This window comes from Rhineura floridana, chromosome 14, assembly GCF_030035675.1.
Source record: "Rhineura floridana isolate rRhiFlo1 chromosome 14, rRhiFlo1.hap2, whole genome shotgun sequence".
Lineage (NCBI taxonomy): Eukaryota > Metazoa > Chordata > Lepidosauria > Squamata > Rhineuridae > Rhineura > Rhineura floridana.
This window is the reverse complement of record NC_084493.1, coordinates 11,593,799-11,612,645: the sequence shown is the minus strand read 5'-3', so window position 1 is coordinate 11,612,645 and position 18,847 is coordinate 11,593,799. Positions and strand designations below refer to the sequence as shown.

Here is an 18,847-nt window from a genome sequence, read left to right as displayed (position 1 = left end):
CAGCATGAGCGTGCAGCAGTAGTGTAATGGGACCCAACGGATAGGATGAATTGAGGATCTCAGTTGTGAGAATGTGACTGTTTTTTCATTAGTATATTGAAATGATCATAAGTTTATAATTCTGGCAGGCAGTGTGAAGTATGTGTTCCTTTTACTGCTCACCTAAACATTAACACAGTATTGGCAGCTGCCCTTGGAAGCAGAACAGGGGTCATCCTCTTATTCCAGTTCTCCAAATTCCTTTGTTAAAATGTCTGTGCCTATTTTATTGCTCAGACCGAGCCAAGAGCTCTGTTTCCTATTGCCAGACTGGAGACCCCAGTGACACAGTATTTAGTGACAGTATTAAAAATGTGTGCATTTGGGCTGAACAGCTTGACAATGGGGGATGCACTGTCTTGTAGCCATGCCAAAGGTCCCAACACTCTTCTTCTTTAGAAATTGCAAAAATGTGAACACAACTTTGAAGAGTAAGTTCTTTGTTCATGAGAACAACTACATAATGTCCTCTGACAGTTGCATCTACATATTTCATCTCTTTGGTCATGACTGATTGTTTCCATTTGAACAAGTAAACATGTTTTCCCCCCTCACCCCCCCCAGTCATTTAACTTTGTTCATAACCCACCCACTGACATGCAGTCCCATTCTATGCAGATGTTAATCTGTTTTCACTTCAGTTCTCAGTAAGAATGTGGGTAGAGTTTAGGGAAATATTTGGTTTTATGAAAAGATATACATTACCAATGACAGAAATCTGGGTGGGATTGATGCTGTTATCTTTAATTATCTGGAAAAGAAAGTGAGTTGGATCAGCTGAGCTATGTGCATATATTGCATGACTGAGGAATACAACACAGAAGGAGGTTGGGAGCAGGGAGTCCAGAGCAGCGCTGCATAAAAACCCTGCCCCAATTCCAGCGAGTTGTATGTCATCAAAGCTTCGGATTTCGTGTATTCATGACATCTGATCCTCAATGAATTTTACCCATCCTCCACTGGCAAATGTCAAAATATTCCTTCCAGCGTCTGTTATCGAGAAGCTTGGTTCAGTTGGAACTCTGCACATGCCCTGGAACTATATATTTTGACTTTGCTGTGGGCAATGAGTGCTGTGCCATTGCAGAAGAATCATAGGGAACAATAGTGGTTTAAGCCAACCCTACTCCCATAGCTGTATCTTTTATATTGACCACAACATAAGTGGCCTGATTAGTCTTCAGATCCTTTGCCATATATAATGCAAGTATGTACCTCTATATCTGTATTTAGCTATTCATTAGCTGGGGGCGGGGGGGGAACGACAAAAAAGGCTTCCTCCAGCAAACATCTTCTCCCTGGAAATTGGGTTAAATCTAAATGTACATTTCTTGGAAAACAACTTCACCTTTTCCCAAAAGTGACACCTCAGTCACTTGGGTGTAAGTTCTGGTTGGCCAGAGGCTCATTGTGAACAACATGTTTTATTTTTTTTTAATTACTAATTAAAATATTTATGACCTGGCCTATATTAAATTGGTCTCAGGGCAGGCTACCACAATATGTTCCATTAACAAAACAAAAGCGAATAAAACCATAAATAAAAACAAAAATCTGATTCCCTTATTACACAACTGAGTTAACAATTCATAAATGCCTGAGAAAATTGGCTCGCCCGGGCATGACAGGCTTAGGAGCCTGACAAGGATTGATGGATTTCCCACACATGTTTCAATTCCCTATGCATTTTAGAAGTCAGAGATTTATAAGTTCGTGACTTCATATGTTCTTAAGCTGTAGTTAATAAAGTGGCCCTAGTTTACCCCATACATGTGTCTGGCTTGTTTATTTCCCGCCTCCTTGTGCAAAATAGCTACATCTTAACCTTGCAGCTCTGTGGCAGGAAAGTTGTATTGTACCTGTAGACCATAGCCTGTGTCCTTTGCAGAGCTTGGAAAAGTTACTTTTTTGAACTACAACTCCCATCAGCCCCAGCCAGCATAGCATGGCTGGGCCTGATGGGAGTTGTAGTTCAAAAAAGTAACTTTTCCAAGCTCTGCTCCTTTGTCATTGAATGTCCCTTCTGTCCAGCTCTGTACTAAATGTGACCACTGTCAGTCTCATTTTGTCCAGTCCTTTCAGTGATGTGCTTCATGCTTCTATCCATGCTTCTATTCTTCAAGCCTGCCCTACTGTGCCAAGAGAAAACCTCTCTTCAACTTAGCTAGATCCCTTGTCTTTGCCACCTCTCCCCATACCCTGCTCCTTAGCTACGTTTGGATTAGTAAAGACTTTGCAGGAAGCACAAGCCAGCATGATCCCAAAAGGAAGCTCTCCCCCCCTGTTTTTGGAACTTTATTGGAAGAGTTCCAAGGTATCCAATGTGAGAGTTGGACTTGGTTCAAGGGCTGTCTTCTTGGCCACCCCATCCTGACCTGAGTCTTATCATTTACCCTTTCAGCAGGTAGAGGCTTTTGGGCCCCTCCTAGAATATTTCTTTAACGGCTCTTGGTGCAGCCATACACAACAACAAATTCCCAGGTTCAACTCATTTACATTTCTGCTAGGAAGATAGGAAGCTGCCTATGACAAGACTGCTTTGACGGGCAGCAACTCTCCAAGGTCTCAGCGCCAAGAGGAAACATGAACAATTAAGTATGGATACATGTATGTTTTCTGTCATGGGGAAAAGCTTGGGGGGGGGTCATTTTCAGTAGAAAAACCACCTGAAAAGGGAAGGTTAAAATCCTCTCCCCAGTGGGTTTTCCACTTCAGCCAACAGCCTCTGAGGCCAAATTTTGTTTTTTAAAAACAAACTTTGAGAGAGAAAAACTAGACACAACTTTTGTTGTTATGTGCCTTCAAGTCGATTACGACTTATGGCGACCTTATGAATCAGTGACCTCCAAGAGCATCTGTCGTGAACCACCCTGTTCAGATCCTATAAGTTCAGGTCTATGGTTTCCTTTATGGAATCAATCCATCTCTTGTTTGGTCTTCCTCTTTTTCTACTCTCATCTGTTTTCCCCAGCATTATTGTCTTTTCTAGGGAATCATGTCTTCTCATTAAGTGTCGAAAGTATGATAACCTCAGTTTCATCATTTTAGCTTCTAGTAGTAGTTCTGGTTTAATTTGTTCTAACACCCAATCATTTGTCTTTTTCGCAGTCCATGGTATGCACAAAGCTCTCCTCCAACACCACATTTCAAATGAGCTGATTTTTCTCTTATCCACTTTTTTCACTGTCCAACTTTCACATCCATACATAGGGATCGGGAATACCATGGTCTGAATGATCCTGACTTTACATCATGTAAAATATCATCCTAGATATCAAGGCTGACTTGGACAGAATACACAACCCTACAAAGATAAATGTTTCCCCAGTAGTGGGAAGGGGCCCCACATTGCTCACCCGACCTCCCATTGCCATTGTTGCTGCCGGTTACTGAGAAGGACAAGGCAGCAGGGTGCTTGGTGCAGTATGGGCCCAGTGGTGGAGCCAATCCAACACTCCTGTGCCAAGCTCTCTGCTGCCTTGCCCCTCTCTCTCTTGATAACTGGCTGCAGTGTGTGGCATTTGGGAAGCCAAGTGAGCAATGCCCTGCCCATGCTGATCTCCTGGCTGCTACCTGTTCTCTCATTTTCCGTTCGCCAAGATTCTGGGCTGGGGGACAGATGAAGTGCAAGTTGCTAACTTCTTTCTACTTCTTTCTCCCTTGCTGCCCCTGTGGAATGTGCAAAGCAGCCTTCAGAAAAAGCAAATAGCAGCAGGAATTTGACCTACAAGTCACAGAGGTGTGGGGACCTAGGATATGGGTCAGTCCATAACTTTAAACAGTGCATTTCCTCACAGAATCAGACTGGATTCTGTGCGTTCGTATCAAATGCACCACCATCTGTTTCTGCTGTTTACATTTTATTTATTTATTTACATGCCTTCCTTCAGTTCAAGTATTCACAACAATATGAATCCTACCCAGACATAATTGGAATGTATATGGATACCACAGGCTGAGCAGATAGTTGCTGTTGGGTTGATGGCCCTCAAGAGTGATTTATGTTCTTTAGTTCAATGAGATAAAATAAGTTCAGTGTGAGAGCCAGAATGTAGCTCTTTTTCAGTGTCTGCTCTTAAATACTGCAGTCTTGCGACCAGTTCACATGACCTCTTTGTGTGTTCTGCCTCATTAATATAGTTTTGGTCTTGTTTTCGTTTGAACTTTGTATAGGTCTTAGATAGAATAAAATATTTAAAAAATTTAAAAACAGGGAAGTTAATCTTGGATTGTATCATGCTCATAGTTTGTAGAGAGTGTCGCAGGCCACTACAAACTTTCTTAGAGTGAAATGAATTGTGATTTGTGCTTGCAACTTATTAGCCAAGGCAAACTTGCTTCCTATGTGTGTGATGCAAACTGGCCTGAAAAAATAAAGCAGAGCCCTCACATAATGTTAATCGAAGTTACTTGCAGAGATAAGAAGACATGTGCTCTAGTAAGAAGAAGCAGTGAGACTGGCTGAGGATGCAGGGTCAGCCTTGGGCTAGAATGTTTGTTTTTATTGGCTTGCCACAACTTTGCACTCAAAGGGAAACTTTGCAAGGAAACAAGATTAGAAAAGTAGGGGATAGATAGAGAAAATGTTTATACAGTCTTGACACTGTACTCTTGCTTTTAGTAAAGTCAGTGAATATTTTGCTCTTCTTTTTAGAGCCAGTGCTGGTTATCTTTAGTCATGCTGCGTAGCAGCTTGCTTCACAGTGGTTCTGCAGGAATTCAAGAGACTTGATAGGGTAACAACCCCTGGTCTCTTTGTATTGCTGGAAAGTTGAAAGTTAATTTTATTTTGATTTCATAATCTGGGGACCAAATTGACACAGTTTGAAAACCACTGTGTTAAGGCTCCTTCTTTCTTCTTACTGAAACTAGAGCTATGCAAACTTAGTTTCCTTCAAAAAATGTTCAGGGCACAAAATGACAGCTTTGGAACAGTGTGGAATGTCCTCCTGAAGACTGTTACTGTGTCCTCCTTCTACTCTTTCTCCCCTCAGCAGCTCTTTTGGTGCTTTCTTAAAATAAAATAATAGAGCTTCCAGTGCTGGGAGTCACCATTGGACATGTATGTGTATGGTGCAGCCAGCACGGAGTGTAGGGTTGCTGATTGGATGGTTGCCCTTGATGACTTCAGCAGCTTATATCCATGTTGAGCCAACTATCCATTAAGCAACTGTGGGTTGCATCCAGTATGACTCCTACTCACATTAGAGCCATTGTAATTAATGGGCATGACTAATGTAGGTCCATTAATTCAGTGGGTCTACTCTGAGTATTATTTTTATTTATTTTTATTTATTAAATTGATGACCCTCCCTTCATTCCAGAAGGAGCCCAGGGCAGCAAACAAAATACTAAAAACACTGTAAAACATCTAAAAACAGACTTAAAAACATATTAAAACAAAACATTTTTTTAAATCATCAAAAACATCTTAAAAGGCAATTCCAACACAGACACAGACTGGGATAAGGTCTCTGCTTGTTGAAAGAGGAAGGTCTTCAGTAGGCACCAAAAAGATAACACAGATGGTGCCTGTCTAATATTTAAGGGAATTCCAAAGGGTAGGTGCCACAACACTAAAGGTCCACTTCCTATGTTATTCAGAACGGACCTCCTGATAAGATGGTATCTGCAGGAGGCCCTCACTGACTGGGTTTATAAGAGGTAAGATGATCTTTCGGGTATCCTGGTGCCAAGCTTGTATAGGGCTTTGTATACCAAAACGAGAACCTTAAACTTGGCCCAGTAGCTAATGGGCAGCCAGTGCAATTCTTTCAGCAGTGGGGTGACATATTGGCGATACCCTGCCCCAGCGATTAGTTGTGCCACCACATTTTGCACCAGCTGCAGCTTCTGGACCAACCTCAAGGGCAGCCCCACATAGAACGCATTACAGTAATCCAACCTGGAGTAGAATATGATTGGATACAACCCTGTGTACTTGTGCCATGCTAGCTGTGGCACACCCACCCCCTGGAACTGAAAGGTGAGAGCAGAAATTATGTTCCCTGCTCTGTTACCATGCAGCGACCTCCTGCAGTTTCACCCCATGAACCACCTCACCGGCCCTTGCTGATTTTGTTTTATAACTGTAAGCTACCCCAAGAGTTGAAATTGCACTGAAGGTCAAGATGTCACATTTTCTAAACAAATATACAGATATATATGGCTCTACAGTATTTATCTGTCCCTTCATGGGTTGAGCCTTTGGGGAGATAATTCTGCTATTTTAGGATCAGCTGAACCTATGAAAATATCTGTGTATTTTACGGTCTTGAGCTGAATAGGAAGTGGAACTCTTTGGGGTACTTTCACATCAGGTAGCACTGACTTTGGCTGAATTTCATCCTGGGTGGTCTACTAAATCTGCAACTACAAATTCAGTCACTCACATATTGTTTCCCCCTGCCTCCCCAGCCAGCTGTTATTCCTGGGACCAGCCTTAGCAGGAAAGCATGAGCAATGTAAAAAATGTACTAGATAAAGGGACTAGAACAACTTGTGATGAATTGAGTATGATTTTTATTTGATGGAAGAACTAACAGAATGAAGGACATACACCAATAAAAGGGATATATATATATTTTTAAAAATGCATGGGTTTCTGTATCAAGAAATTCCTGAAACGTTTGTTTTAGTCAGGAGCAAAAAATCAAATCAAATCTGGAAGCATGCCTTTGAGTGTGTGCATTCTCCTGAAGGTTTACTTTAAGCATTTAAAAAATATATCCAGTGTGTTGCAAAGAATAGCTACACAAAGCTTTGTTAGATTGGTTAGTCACTTTTAGTGTAGACCTTTTCAAGCTGAGGGCCACATTGACCCATGATCAGGCCTTTGGGGACCACAAGTCAAAGTGGATGTGGCCAAAGTATAAAAGGAGGGCATGGTGAGAACTGCAGTTCTCACAGCTGACTTCCAAAAGGCTTTCCCATCAGATATTCTACACTGTGTTAAATAGTTTGTGTTATTAAATTCAGTTAAAACAAACGGGCAGGGTTTTGTCTCTTGGGTACAAAACTTCTTGGTATCACAGAATTACAACATGGGAGGGATGTATGTGAGCAGTCAGTAAAAAAAAGTTTTTTAAAATTAAAATAAAAAAAATACATACAAAATTCTTTGGAAGGGAGGCACAAAAACTTTTTTTGGCATCATGACATCACAGCAGAAGTCCCAAAGAATGGTCAATTTTTATTTTTAACCTAAAATTTATTCTAGCTTTTTAAAAATGGCTTGTAGTACATGACAGTTGTCCATTGTGGGTAATCTTGTTTGCCATTGAATCTTTAGCAATTTAAGATGAGAGACAATAAAACTATACAAGAAATTATGATTGTATCATTCTATGAGGTATCTTGGAATGCATGTAACTTTCACCTGTTGAAGAGCTTTTTTGGGCAAATTGTATTCCTTTTGGAAAAAAAAGATTTAAAAAATGGAGCAAGCTAGTAACTTCCTGGGTGGGTAGATTTGCCATTTTGAAAATGAATATAATACCAAAGTTTTGGTTTGAAAATGTAACTGTATCAACATCACGAACAATTTTGAAGAAGTGGCAAAAGCTGTTGGTATCTTTTTTTGTCTAACGGAAAATAACCACCCTAGAGTATCATTTATAATGTTACAAAAACCTTGTAATAAGGGACACATGAAGTGCCTTGATTTAATTCTATATTATGATGCCATACGGATTAAATTGATCGCATAATGAAAAGATAGAGAACATGATATTCCAATATGAAGCTTGATGCAGACATATACTAAAATATCACATGAATATTTCCCATGGGCATTTGTAAGAAAGCAGAGTACTAGTTAACATCTTTCAAAATCCAATGTAAGTATTGAAGCTACATTTTGAGTATGAAATAATTATTAAAAATGTATTGACACAACAAAGTTGCAATCTTTTTTCTATATATTGGGTAATGTGGATTTATATTTCAAGAGAGACATTTTGAAGAATGGGAGAATTGTTACAGTAACTGAACTTACAGATCTCAATGGTATCAATATTTTCAATTAAGGTATTTTATAAAAAAAACCTAGAGAAGGAAAATTAATGCAGATTTAACTCCATATGAAAGGTTTTGAAACCAGTCAAGATTCCATATGAAAGGTCTTGTAATCAATACATTCAGATCTGCAAGATAGTCTGGGAAGTATGGATCAGATTACTTCACATCAGAATTCACAGAAATAAAATTCCTCATTCATTCCTCGTCTTCACCTGTTCTGCAGTCATTTGGTAATACAGAAGTTGATTTATACAGGTTGCTGTGAGTGAAAGTGTAAGTAATCTAAAAGATTTGGGGTGCAATCCAACTCATCTTTCCACTGGACTGGGTGAGTTGGATGCTAAGGAGCCTGGGCTATGTCGGTAGGCTCCTGGTTGTGTTGGGCTCTGTGCAAGTCCGCTGGGGACAGACAGCTGAGCAGACAGAGGACCAGCTGAAGCCCTGAAAACAGGGTGTTCAGGGGTGTGGTGGGGAGGAGCCATGGGGGGACTTAATGCAAGATCCTCCTCGGGTTCAGAGCCCTCCCCCTGGTCTCAATCCTGCCGCAAACAAGTTTTAGTTTCCATTGTTAAGACAGTTTTGTTTAGGCAGGCTTTTTTGTTTTTGTGGAGAGCCAGTGTGGGGTAGTGGTTAGAGTGTTGGACTATGACCTGGGAGACCAGGGTTCAGATCCCCACATAGCCATGAAGCTCATTGGGTGACGTTAGGCCAGTCACTGCCTCTCAGCCTCAGAGGAAGACAATGGTAAACCCCCTCTGAATACCGCTTACCATGAAAACCCTATTCATAGGGTCACCATAAGTTGGAATTGACTTGAAGGCAGTCCATTTCCATTTTCCATGGACTACAGGGAGTGCTTACTCCCTGGGAGGCTGTTTGTAGGAGCCGGCGCTTCAGGCAAGCCGGCTGCTTGCAAGCAGGAGGAGGATCCCGTGGCATTTTCTGCCAGCTCCTCCCCCAGCCCTCTCTCTGCCGGCTTCCTGGCATTTCATTGTTCTGCGGGTATTCTGTGTATGGAAAGATGATCTCAGGTGGGGTAACTAGCTCCACCTAGTGGCTGAAGGCAGAAAAAGTGCTGTTCGATTTTGCAGGGACTTCTCACTCTCCCTAGCTACTTGCTACAGCTCTTTGATAACAAGCCAACTAGACGAGAAAATGTACATAACAGCGACCAAAGAAATCAGAAAACAGAACAGCACTTACACACTGTCTGCTAATAAGAGAAAGCTAGAATCAGTGTTGGCAACCCAGCACCCCATAGGTGGCCCTGAGATCATATTGACGTGCAGAGAAGACCGTTTCACAGTAAGACCAAATGTCTCTTCTCCTGTGCATGGAAAGATGCATGGAAAGATGCATGGAAAGATGATCTCAGGTGGACATACCAAACCTGATCCATGTAGGGCTGGAATTAGCTGGGCTGTACTACATTAATGTCATGGGAAAATATGCAGCCTCGGCCGACGCATAAGCATCAATTTTGTAATGCTATATAAATGTGTTAGGACTAGCCCATGTTGCTGCTCTGCATATCTCCTTTAGAGAAGCATTGAGGGAAAAAGTGGCTGCCGTGGCTGCTGCCCTTGTGGAACGTGCCACTATCTTGGCCGGCTGAATCAGACTCAACTCAAACACTCTTTGAGCTGAGGTAATAGCCACAAGAAACAGAACTGTAAAGTTTAAACTTTAAACAGAACATTTCACGGTAAGACCAAATGTCTCATCTATGCACAATCAAACCATGCAATGACAAGATGATGGTGATGCTCTCTGTGGAATCATTCCAGCTGTTCAAATCTGTTTATTAGATGCTTGAATACTGTGCTCACAGATTTGCCAGTTGTTTATTAGAAAATAAAGTAATTAAAGAAAAAAGTGTTTGTCCAGGAAGTTCTGAGAAAATGATGACATGCATGCCTTAGACTTTACTTTTTCTCTCCGCAGATATTAATGAGTGTGAAATTGGAGCCCATAATTGTGACCGGAATGCTATCTGTACAAACACAGCTGGAAGTTTCAAATGCAGTTGCAGCCCAGGTTGGCTTGGAGATGGTATCAAATGTACAGGTGAGTTTGAGGAACTCTGGATGGTTTTTTTTTAACCTTTGAAATATATCTATGTCAGTGCTGAAAGTACAGTAATCATTTTGTTATCCATTGGCTTCATTTTATCTGGAAGTGACCTTGTACTTACTAAATCCAACTTTATCCACCAGTGCAGACATCTCATTGACTTTAGCAACCTCTTATAGTTTTTTATCTAACTGCTCCTTGAAAACTTCTAGAGAAGGAAATTTTGCTGCTGCTTTAGACCTCTTGTACTGTTGCCCAGATGATTTTAAATTTTTTATTTTCCCAACCTAAAATAACTTCGGTTTCCCTTCCTGGGAGCATAAACAATTCTTCTCAGTCTTTATTACAGCTTTTGTAATAACAATTTGTGAAGTATTTGGATGTACCATAGCAGCTATTTTTAACCTATAGTAACTTCCATAAGCTTATTTTTAAGTATCTTTGATTTAAGTTCCTGGTATATCAATTCTAACTTTTTCATTTACTGCAATGTTTGGGTGATGAGCTGGCTGATACAGCAATTGGTAGTCTTCATCTTAAGTACTTATCTGAATTTAGTTAGACTTGGGAATTTTGTATAAATCTACTCTCAGAGCAGAATTTTGATATGGTATGAATGTATGGTGTTTTTTAAAAGCTTTAACTGGGATTGCACAAGGCCTTTGGTGCAGCTTAAGTAACTCTTTGAACCTTAGGCTCATTACTCTTCCTTGAATGATCTTCAGTTCCCTGTACGTCATGCTTTAGACCTAATCCATATGCTATATTGTGGCACTGTTTCTTTCAGGGTGCTGAATATAATGTTTCTGCATCCTCTGGACAGCAGTCTTCCTCCAACCCCCCACCTTTTGTTTTTCCATCAGATTCATTGCTAAGTGTCATATTTAAAGGTAAAGGTGTCCCCACACTTATAGTGCGAGTCGTTTCCGACTCTTAGGGTGATGTCTTGCGATGTTTACTAGGCAGACCGTATATATGGGGTGGGATTGCCAGTTCCATCCCCAGCCTTTCTTTACCCCCCAGCATATGCCGGGTACTCATTTTACCGACCACGGATGGATGGAAGGCTGAGTGGACCTCGACCCCTTTTTACCGGAGATTCGACTTCCTCCTTCTGTTGGAATCGAACTCCGGCCATGAGCAGAGCTTCGGCTGCGTTACCGCCGCTTACCTCTCTGCGCCACGGAGGGCTGTAGTGTCATATTTAGTTTGTGTTATATTACACCTTTCAAATTGTCCCATGAATTGTCTGCCATTTCCCCCCACAGCCTTTAAGCTTTTAAGTTTGCAATGATAAATAGTTGTGTTCTTATTAATGCGCTTTTTGTTCTCTTCAGACATCGATGAATGCTCCAATGGGACGCACATGTGCAGCCCACATGCTGATTGCAAAAACACCATGGGATCATACCGTTGCCTGTGTAAAGAAGGGTACACTGGGGATGGATTCACATGTACAGGTGAGCTTTCCTTTGAAGATACACACATGAAAGTAATCCTCCCATACTTCTTATAGGTTGCAGTGGTGCTGTTTAGGCTGTCTCCTCCTCCCCCCCCCCAGCTCAGTGTTTGACCATATGAACATGTTTTTCAGGAATACATATCTGTCTGGCCATCTGACTGGTTTTAATGTGTGGCTATTGTTAGAAACAATTAAATGGTAAGTAGGGATAGATGGATCTCTCTGTTCTGTGCCAGTTTTTCGATGGAGCATAATTCTGTTCCATCTCATTTCCATTTTAATCTACATTTAAAAAAAAAGCACAAATACACATATTTAAATTAGGGATGGATGGTCCATGTCAGTTTCACATGTGTTTATTCATTACATATGTTCCATTCGGTTTCTGCATTAATCTGCATTTTTAAAACGTGTGTATGAAAATTCATAATTAAATATGTACTTGAGTAGTATTTTATCACAAGATACATATTGAAATACATATTTTATCTCAATGCATGTATTTAATCCTGATTTTTTAATGCATTCTGCTCTGTGTTTTGAGTTGAGAACTGCATTGCAGAATTTGGGGAAGTGCAAAATCTCAAAGGTGGTTGTGGTCTGATCTGTCTAGGAAGTGCGAATTACTTCAATTACAAATGCAGACGAAACAAATTTCTCCTCCATCCACAATATAAATGAATACATATCTATTTCTTAACATCTTTTATCCTAAAATATCAATTTTAATACTTTGTGGTGCTTTTTTTGAGCTAGGAACTGTATTGCAAATTTTGGAGAAATGAGAAATCCAAAAGATAATTACATTCCAATCTGCACATTAGTCCAGGAGATGTGAAACAGATTAGTTCACATGGGAATTCACAGAAATCAAATTCCTCAAGCATCCCTATATACATGGCATGCATGCCAAAGCACCCAAATCTTTTTATTTTAGTGGGGTGCAAGGTTAACATTTTCCCTGCAGTGTGAACACCTTTATAATAATTGTGAGATATATATATATAAAGGAAATCATCACACCAAATGATCTTAAAATGTGAGATGTGATATACTGTTGTACTGCTCATATGCTAATAGTGTTATGGCTAACAGTTTGAAGTATGAATCTGCTTACATCGGTTCAGACTGTTGGCCCATCTAGCCCATTATTGTCTATTCAAGGACTTTTTGAGCGTGGGGGCACATCTGGAAATCTAAGGAACTTAATTGGCACCACAAAAATATTCATTTCACAGAAGAAAAAATGCTAATATTCATAACTTCCCCCCAAGCAGGCGAAATACCCCCCAACAAATAAAACACAAATAAAATGCCAGAAACACCTCCCCAAAACCAGCAACCCTCCAAACCCCCCCAATTTTTTTAAAAAAATGGGAGGGGCAGGGAGCCTTAACCAGGTGCTAAGGGTGTGTCTGAAGGTATGGTGGTGTCCTCGGGTGCCATATTGGGAAGCCCACACCTATTGTGATCTCTCCAGGGTCACAGGCCCAAGGAAGGAACAGCCCCAAGAGGACTGAAAATGCCCAGTAGCCATAGTAGCTGAGAAAGAAAGACACTGGGGAGCAGAGAGGCAGAGTGGAATGCTCTACTTAGTTGTGAATGGCTGGCTGGAGAGGGAGGATACACGGCAGCATTTTGCTGCATGTCCCACTTTTCTTTAACGATTTGTCCCACTTTGCTTTAAGGATTTCTGAGAATTTATCTATCCCCCCCCCCGAGCTATGGTCCTACCTCTTTATATCTTCCAAAGCAGGGAACATGCTCTCTCCCTTTCCATTTTGCAACTGTTCATATGCCCATACTTTATTTTCTGTTGTAGATAATGTAGAATTTCAGGCCTTGGGAGATATACATATTGTTGCATAAAAGACAGAAACAGGGGGGAGCACGATTACATTAATGTGGCTTCTTTTTCTTTTCAGATATTGATGAATGTTCGGAAAACTTGAATCTCTGTGAAAATGGTCAGTGCCTCAATGCCCCAGGAGGTTATCGCTGTGAATGTGATATGGGATTTTTGCCAAGCGCAGATGGGAAAGCCTGTGAAGGTAATTCAGTGCATTATATATAAGCAGCACTCACCTTAATTTGGCAATCCAATGTGATTAGGCAATTGTTTGCCCTTTTTTTGGTTCAGGTCTCCTGGTTTTTTTAAAGAACAATTCAAAGGCCTGTCTCCCAAGGAAACAATAAGAAGGGCCAACTTGGGAATTTCTGGCTTTCTATTGTTTGGCATGACAGATGATCAAAAGGTGCTTCTGGCATCTTTCTTCTTGGCTACTTTTAATATTGTCACTTATTTTGCTTGCACTTCCAAACTAATTGAACAATAGAATGTGGCCCATCTTAATACATAATTCTGAAATATTTAATGGGTTCTAATAGGGTTGGGACCCACTTGGTCCAATCTGATTGCATTCCGACAAACTGGATTGCAGTCCTATCCTGCCTTTGTTTCTGCAAAGTTTTGCTTTCATCGGGTTCTGTTTACGAGGAGGTACGCCTGGCGCCGACACTATTATCCTTTCGGCGCCAGGTTAAAACCTTTCTCTTCTCTGAGGCATTTTAATCTAAGTTACTTTGAGTAAATGTTGTAATTTTATTTTAGATGGTGTACTTTTATATACTTGTTGTATTAGATCCTGTAATTTTATTATTGTGTATGTTTTTATGTTCACCGCCCAGAGAGCTGTTCGCTAGTCGGGCGGTATATAAGCTTAATTAATTAAATAAATAAATAAATAAATAAATAAATAAATAAATAAATAAGGACATTTAAATGCTTAATGCTACAGAGATGAAAAGGAGAGTCCCTCTTTAATCTCTATGTTGTGTTACCTTTTTAAATGTTGTGCTTCCAGCCTCTCGCTGATCAGTTTAGACTGAGAAGGCAGCAAGATGTAAGTTGAAAAATAAATGCAAATAAAGCTCAGAGTAGTCAGTCCATAAGGCACGTGCGCACACACACACACAGAGTTCCCAGATCCTGACTTGCCAAGTCTCCCACATGCAGCTGCCTCACTTCCTGGAACTGGGCTTTGTTGCTGCCCATTCTTGAGTCACATTTGCACAAGGAAGAAATGTCGTGTGTGTTGTAACAACACCATTTTGCATGCATTTATTGAGAGCCCAGCAAAGCTGTAGTTGAACAGGGCAATGTCATGTGTTGTCATTCCTTGGAAATTCAAGAGCAACACTTTGGGAGAGGTTTAAGAAGCCCTCCCATGCCTTCTATAGAAGTCCCTAGCATGTGCTAGAGGGGGGAAGGCAGGCAGGAGGCTGGTGGAGACATCCTATAGCCCTGCCTCATATCAATCTCATTGGATGCTTCTGCCCTCCCCTAGCTCCAGAGATAAAGTAAACAGGGAGAGTTAGAGAGATATCTCACTGAAGCTTTTGAAGTCACTGCAAAGAAAATCCTCCGGTGTTGAGAAAAGCTGCAGACACTCAAACCCTTCAGGATTGGTCTGCAAAGAGAGTGGACATGCGGACTATCAGGAAGTCCAGTCCCAAGTCTGATTCTGGCTAAATTCTTGTTTGACTCTAGCTTATAAAGATATTGAGAAAAAATTGTGAGAAGCTTCAGCAGACAGTTGATTATGAAGGCTGATTTCTCTGTCACAGTGTACTGCCAGTTCATAGTGATGCTAAGCCTCTGTGAATAGTATCATATACATAATACATAAAAGCATCACACTCAGTTGTGATCAAGAAACTGAACCCAGGATGGGACTATGGAGATAATGAGATGAGGTTTTACAGATAGGAGCTGGATTAAGTGTTGTTGTTATTGTTTATTAATTTAGATACTGCTTAATCTCAGAATTGCCTTCTGAGAGGTTTACAAGTATAAAAACCAATGACCTAGCTTTAAAACATAAACATCCATAATTAAAATACAAAGTACACAGTCATTTTCAGTGGCTCATATTAAGTTCTGTGGGACAAAGCAAGCAAGCTGTAGTCAGGAAACCTGATGGGGGGAGCAAACCCTACTCTCCCCCAGAAACTGGCATCGATAGAGACAAGGGACGGGTTAGCCTTCCACAGTGCTTTTGAGTACACATCTTTACTTTCTCCCAGATAACTGAACAGCTGTCATTCATTCCTCAAGGAGAAAACCGAATGCAGTTTACTTAGGGGCTGGTATGAAGCACAGTATCTCTGAGATCCATTCCACCACCCTCTTCCAGGGATTCCTGTCTTATGCAGACCCTTTCTTCTTGATTCCACCCAGGGCCTGCCCATCATCATAATGATAATCACTTTATTCTCAGGGTTCCACAAATGCAGGCTTGGCTTAGTAACCATCATTTGTGGTCACTCTTTCCCCACCCGTCATCCATCTGCAGGAAGTGGCAGAGTCTGCTATTAGCTTAACAGTTGAGAGGGACTTGCAAAAGCCCTGTGGGATTTGACATAACAGACCTCCCTCCCATGCCTTCTGGCAAGAATGGGGACTAGAGATGTGAAGGCCTGGGGAAAAAAATAGTAGGGGGAAAACATGTTGTTCCCCCCCCACACACACACACAGTTTTTCAGAAAAACAAAACTAGAAAGGCTTTGGGAAAAAACAGAACCCCCCCCCACTTCTGAATTTTCCCAGGTTTTTTCCAGGCCTTCACATCTCTAATGGGGACTCATGAGAGGGAAGGACTCTTATATCACTTTATTTATTTATGCATTTTAATGTTTTTAAACCTCACCCTTCATATTTGAGCACAGAGTGGCTTAACATAGACAGAAAACTATTAGTCCATACAAATAAAATATCAATAAAATCTCAAGATTACAATAAACAGCAATAAATAATGACAAAACAATACAATTTATGTTCCAAATGCCTGGATAAACAGGAACTAAGGTTGAACACAGCTTTCCCCACCCCAGAGCCCTGATCCAGGCCCCCCAGGTCAGGCCTCCTGGCCCTGGGCCATCCTGGGGGCCACCTGCCTCACCTTGCATCTGGTCCCAAATGAGTTTGGAGGTGGGACTGATGTTTAATTAGTTTTAAAACAAAAAACAAAAAAACCCTAATGAAACATATGGCTGAGAAGGGAGCTGGGGAAGGAGACATTGCATCTCCTCTGAGAGTGGGAGAGGGGGTTGTCAATTCTACAGGCTGCTCTTTCGCAAGCAGCTTCCCTGCAGGGAAGGTGTGCTTGTGGAGGAGCACTTTGCACCCCACAGGATTGATGCCTCTGTGCAACACCTGTGCAATGGAGGCATCAATCCTGCTGGGTGCTGAATGCCCTGCACCCAGCAGAATCCAGTCGTCCACATAACAGCTTTTTTAGCAGAGGAATTGCTCCAGCAGGGTACTGCTTCAATGGATAGGGCCTTGGCAGGAAAGGAGCACCATACACCCAAAGGCATCCACCATCACTACCCCTACCTTCTAGGTAGGTCCCACCTACACTCCTAGGCCTTTTGTTTCGCTGTTTCTCCTCCTTCCCGCCCAACCTCTCCTTTTTCTTGCCTGAAGCCTGTTTTTCAACACACCATCCCCTGACAACCCTGGATTGCTCTGGGCTGTCCAACCAACCCATGGCAATCCAGGCCTGTCTCCCTGAAGCTCGGAAAACCCTGAAGCTGCCTGATTCAGTTCAGGCTTTGGCCAAATCTGGTGCATAGCCCTAATAGGAACATCTTGAACCTTCATTGAAAGATGCCAACTTCTCTGCTTTGGAGAAAGAGAAGTGCCAAGAGCCCCCTGGTTGGTTTCTCCTTCGCCAGTGCCTGATATTGAAGTGATATCTAGTCCATGAAAGCATAGACATAATTAATTTGTTAGCCTTTAAGGTGACACGCTGCTTCTTTGAGAAAGAGAGTCACTTTGTATCTGGGGAAGGAAGAAACAACAAGTGGTTCTACTCCTGTCATTTTTCCTTTTCCAAAGTGCAGATGTGTGTGGGAGAACCCTCAGGGGTCTTATCTCACACTTGCATACCTTTTGCAGAAGACAGAAGCACCTACTTCTCTTGCTATTTCCACAAAAGCTGAGCATTAAGTGAAAGATTGCCCCTTGAATCCTCAGTCATTCATGAAGAACCTGGAGAAAGGATCTTTGTGCTTGGCCATCTAGGGAACGGAACAGTCACCACCAGAGAGGGCAGGAGCAATCTCCATGTTATCTGAATTTGTACAGGCCTACATATGTTGTTAAAGAACATGCAGGTGTTTTTGTCACCCAGTTTTGTATTTCACTTTTTTGAATACTTAATGCTGAAAGTCATACTCTTGTTCTTATAAAAATAATTGTCATTGCCTGCCGCTTCACTCCCTCCCTTTTCTTAAAGATATTGACGAGTGCACCCTTGCCAACATATGTGTCTATGGGACTTGCCACAATCTCCCTGGCCTGTTCCGATGCCAGTGTGAGACAGGATATGAATTGGACAGAAGTGGTGGTAATTGCACAGGTAAGGATGTGGCTTGGCCAATCTGGTTGCTAGCATTGCTTGTGTTGTTCTGAGCAATTTATTATAGAGATTTAGCCTTAGGCCTCTTTCCTTCACTGCTCATGTTTTCTCTGAAATGTGTTCAGGATTAAGTTCTCTTGAGTGGCAAAGGCTACCTGGTGCTGTGAGTTTCACTTTACACAAGATGGCCACATTCAGTTAACCCACTTGCCAACTATATTACCTCTTCTGTTGGGTTGGGAAAATGAAATAAATTTGGAAATGGGAATTTCCACATGTTATTCTCACAGTCTTAAATTGAGGCAATCTGACAGGCACTTTACTTTTTTTTGTCTGTTACATATAAATGCAAAACATTTATTCTGTAAAATAAATAAATAATATAGGTATGATAACTATAGACTGTTCCTAGATCCTTTGTTTTGTTATGTTAAAGATATGGTACTTTAGTTATTAGTAAAGATAGTTATTCACCTCTTAACAATGGCTAGGATGGTTATATCACTGAATTGGAAAAAAAGTCAGAACTACAAAAATTAATGAGTGATAATAAAACTTTGGGACATTATATGGTAAGGCTTACAAATTTGATAAGAGTCAGAGAAGGCAGGCATCAAGATAATCAGTTTATTGAAAGATGTAGTCTCTTAGTCGTGTCTTGGTGTGAAGAAGTTCAAGATAGCATACAACTGCATGCTATGAGCCTTGTATATATATTCAGAGGAATATATATTGTATATATACACATTGTATATATTGTATATATACACAGAGGAATATATTATGAACCTTGTATGTATATGCAGAGGAATATAGAAGTTTATTTTAT

The 18,847-nt window shown here is 41.1% G+C and overlaps 1 protein-coding gene across 6 annotated transcripts in view; it reads left to right on the top strand.

The window, feature by feature from the left end:
- Positions 1–18,847, top strand: part of FBN1 (fibrillin 1) — a 256,376-nt gene that overhangs the window by 176,223 nt on the left and 61,306 nt on the right. For all 6 annotated transcript variants that reach the window (XM_061595358.1, XM_061595355.1, XM_061595357.1 and 3 more), the window contains 4 exons: positions 10,003–10,125; positions 11,469–11,591; positions 13,519–13,644; positions 17,896–18,018. In XM_061595358.1, the coding sequence (XP_061451342.1) occupies positions 10,003–10,125; positions 11,469–11,591; positions 13,519–13,644; positions 17,896–18,018 (495 nt within the window). The remainder of the gene's footprint in view (positions 1–10,002; positions 10,126–11,468; positions 11,592–13,518; positions 13,645–17,895; positions 18,019–18,847) is intronic.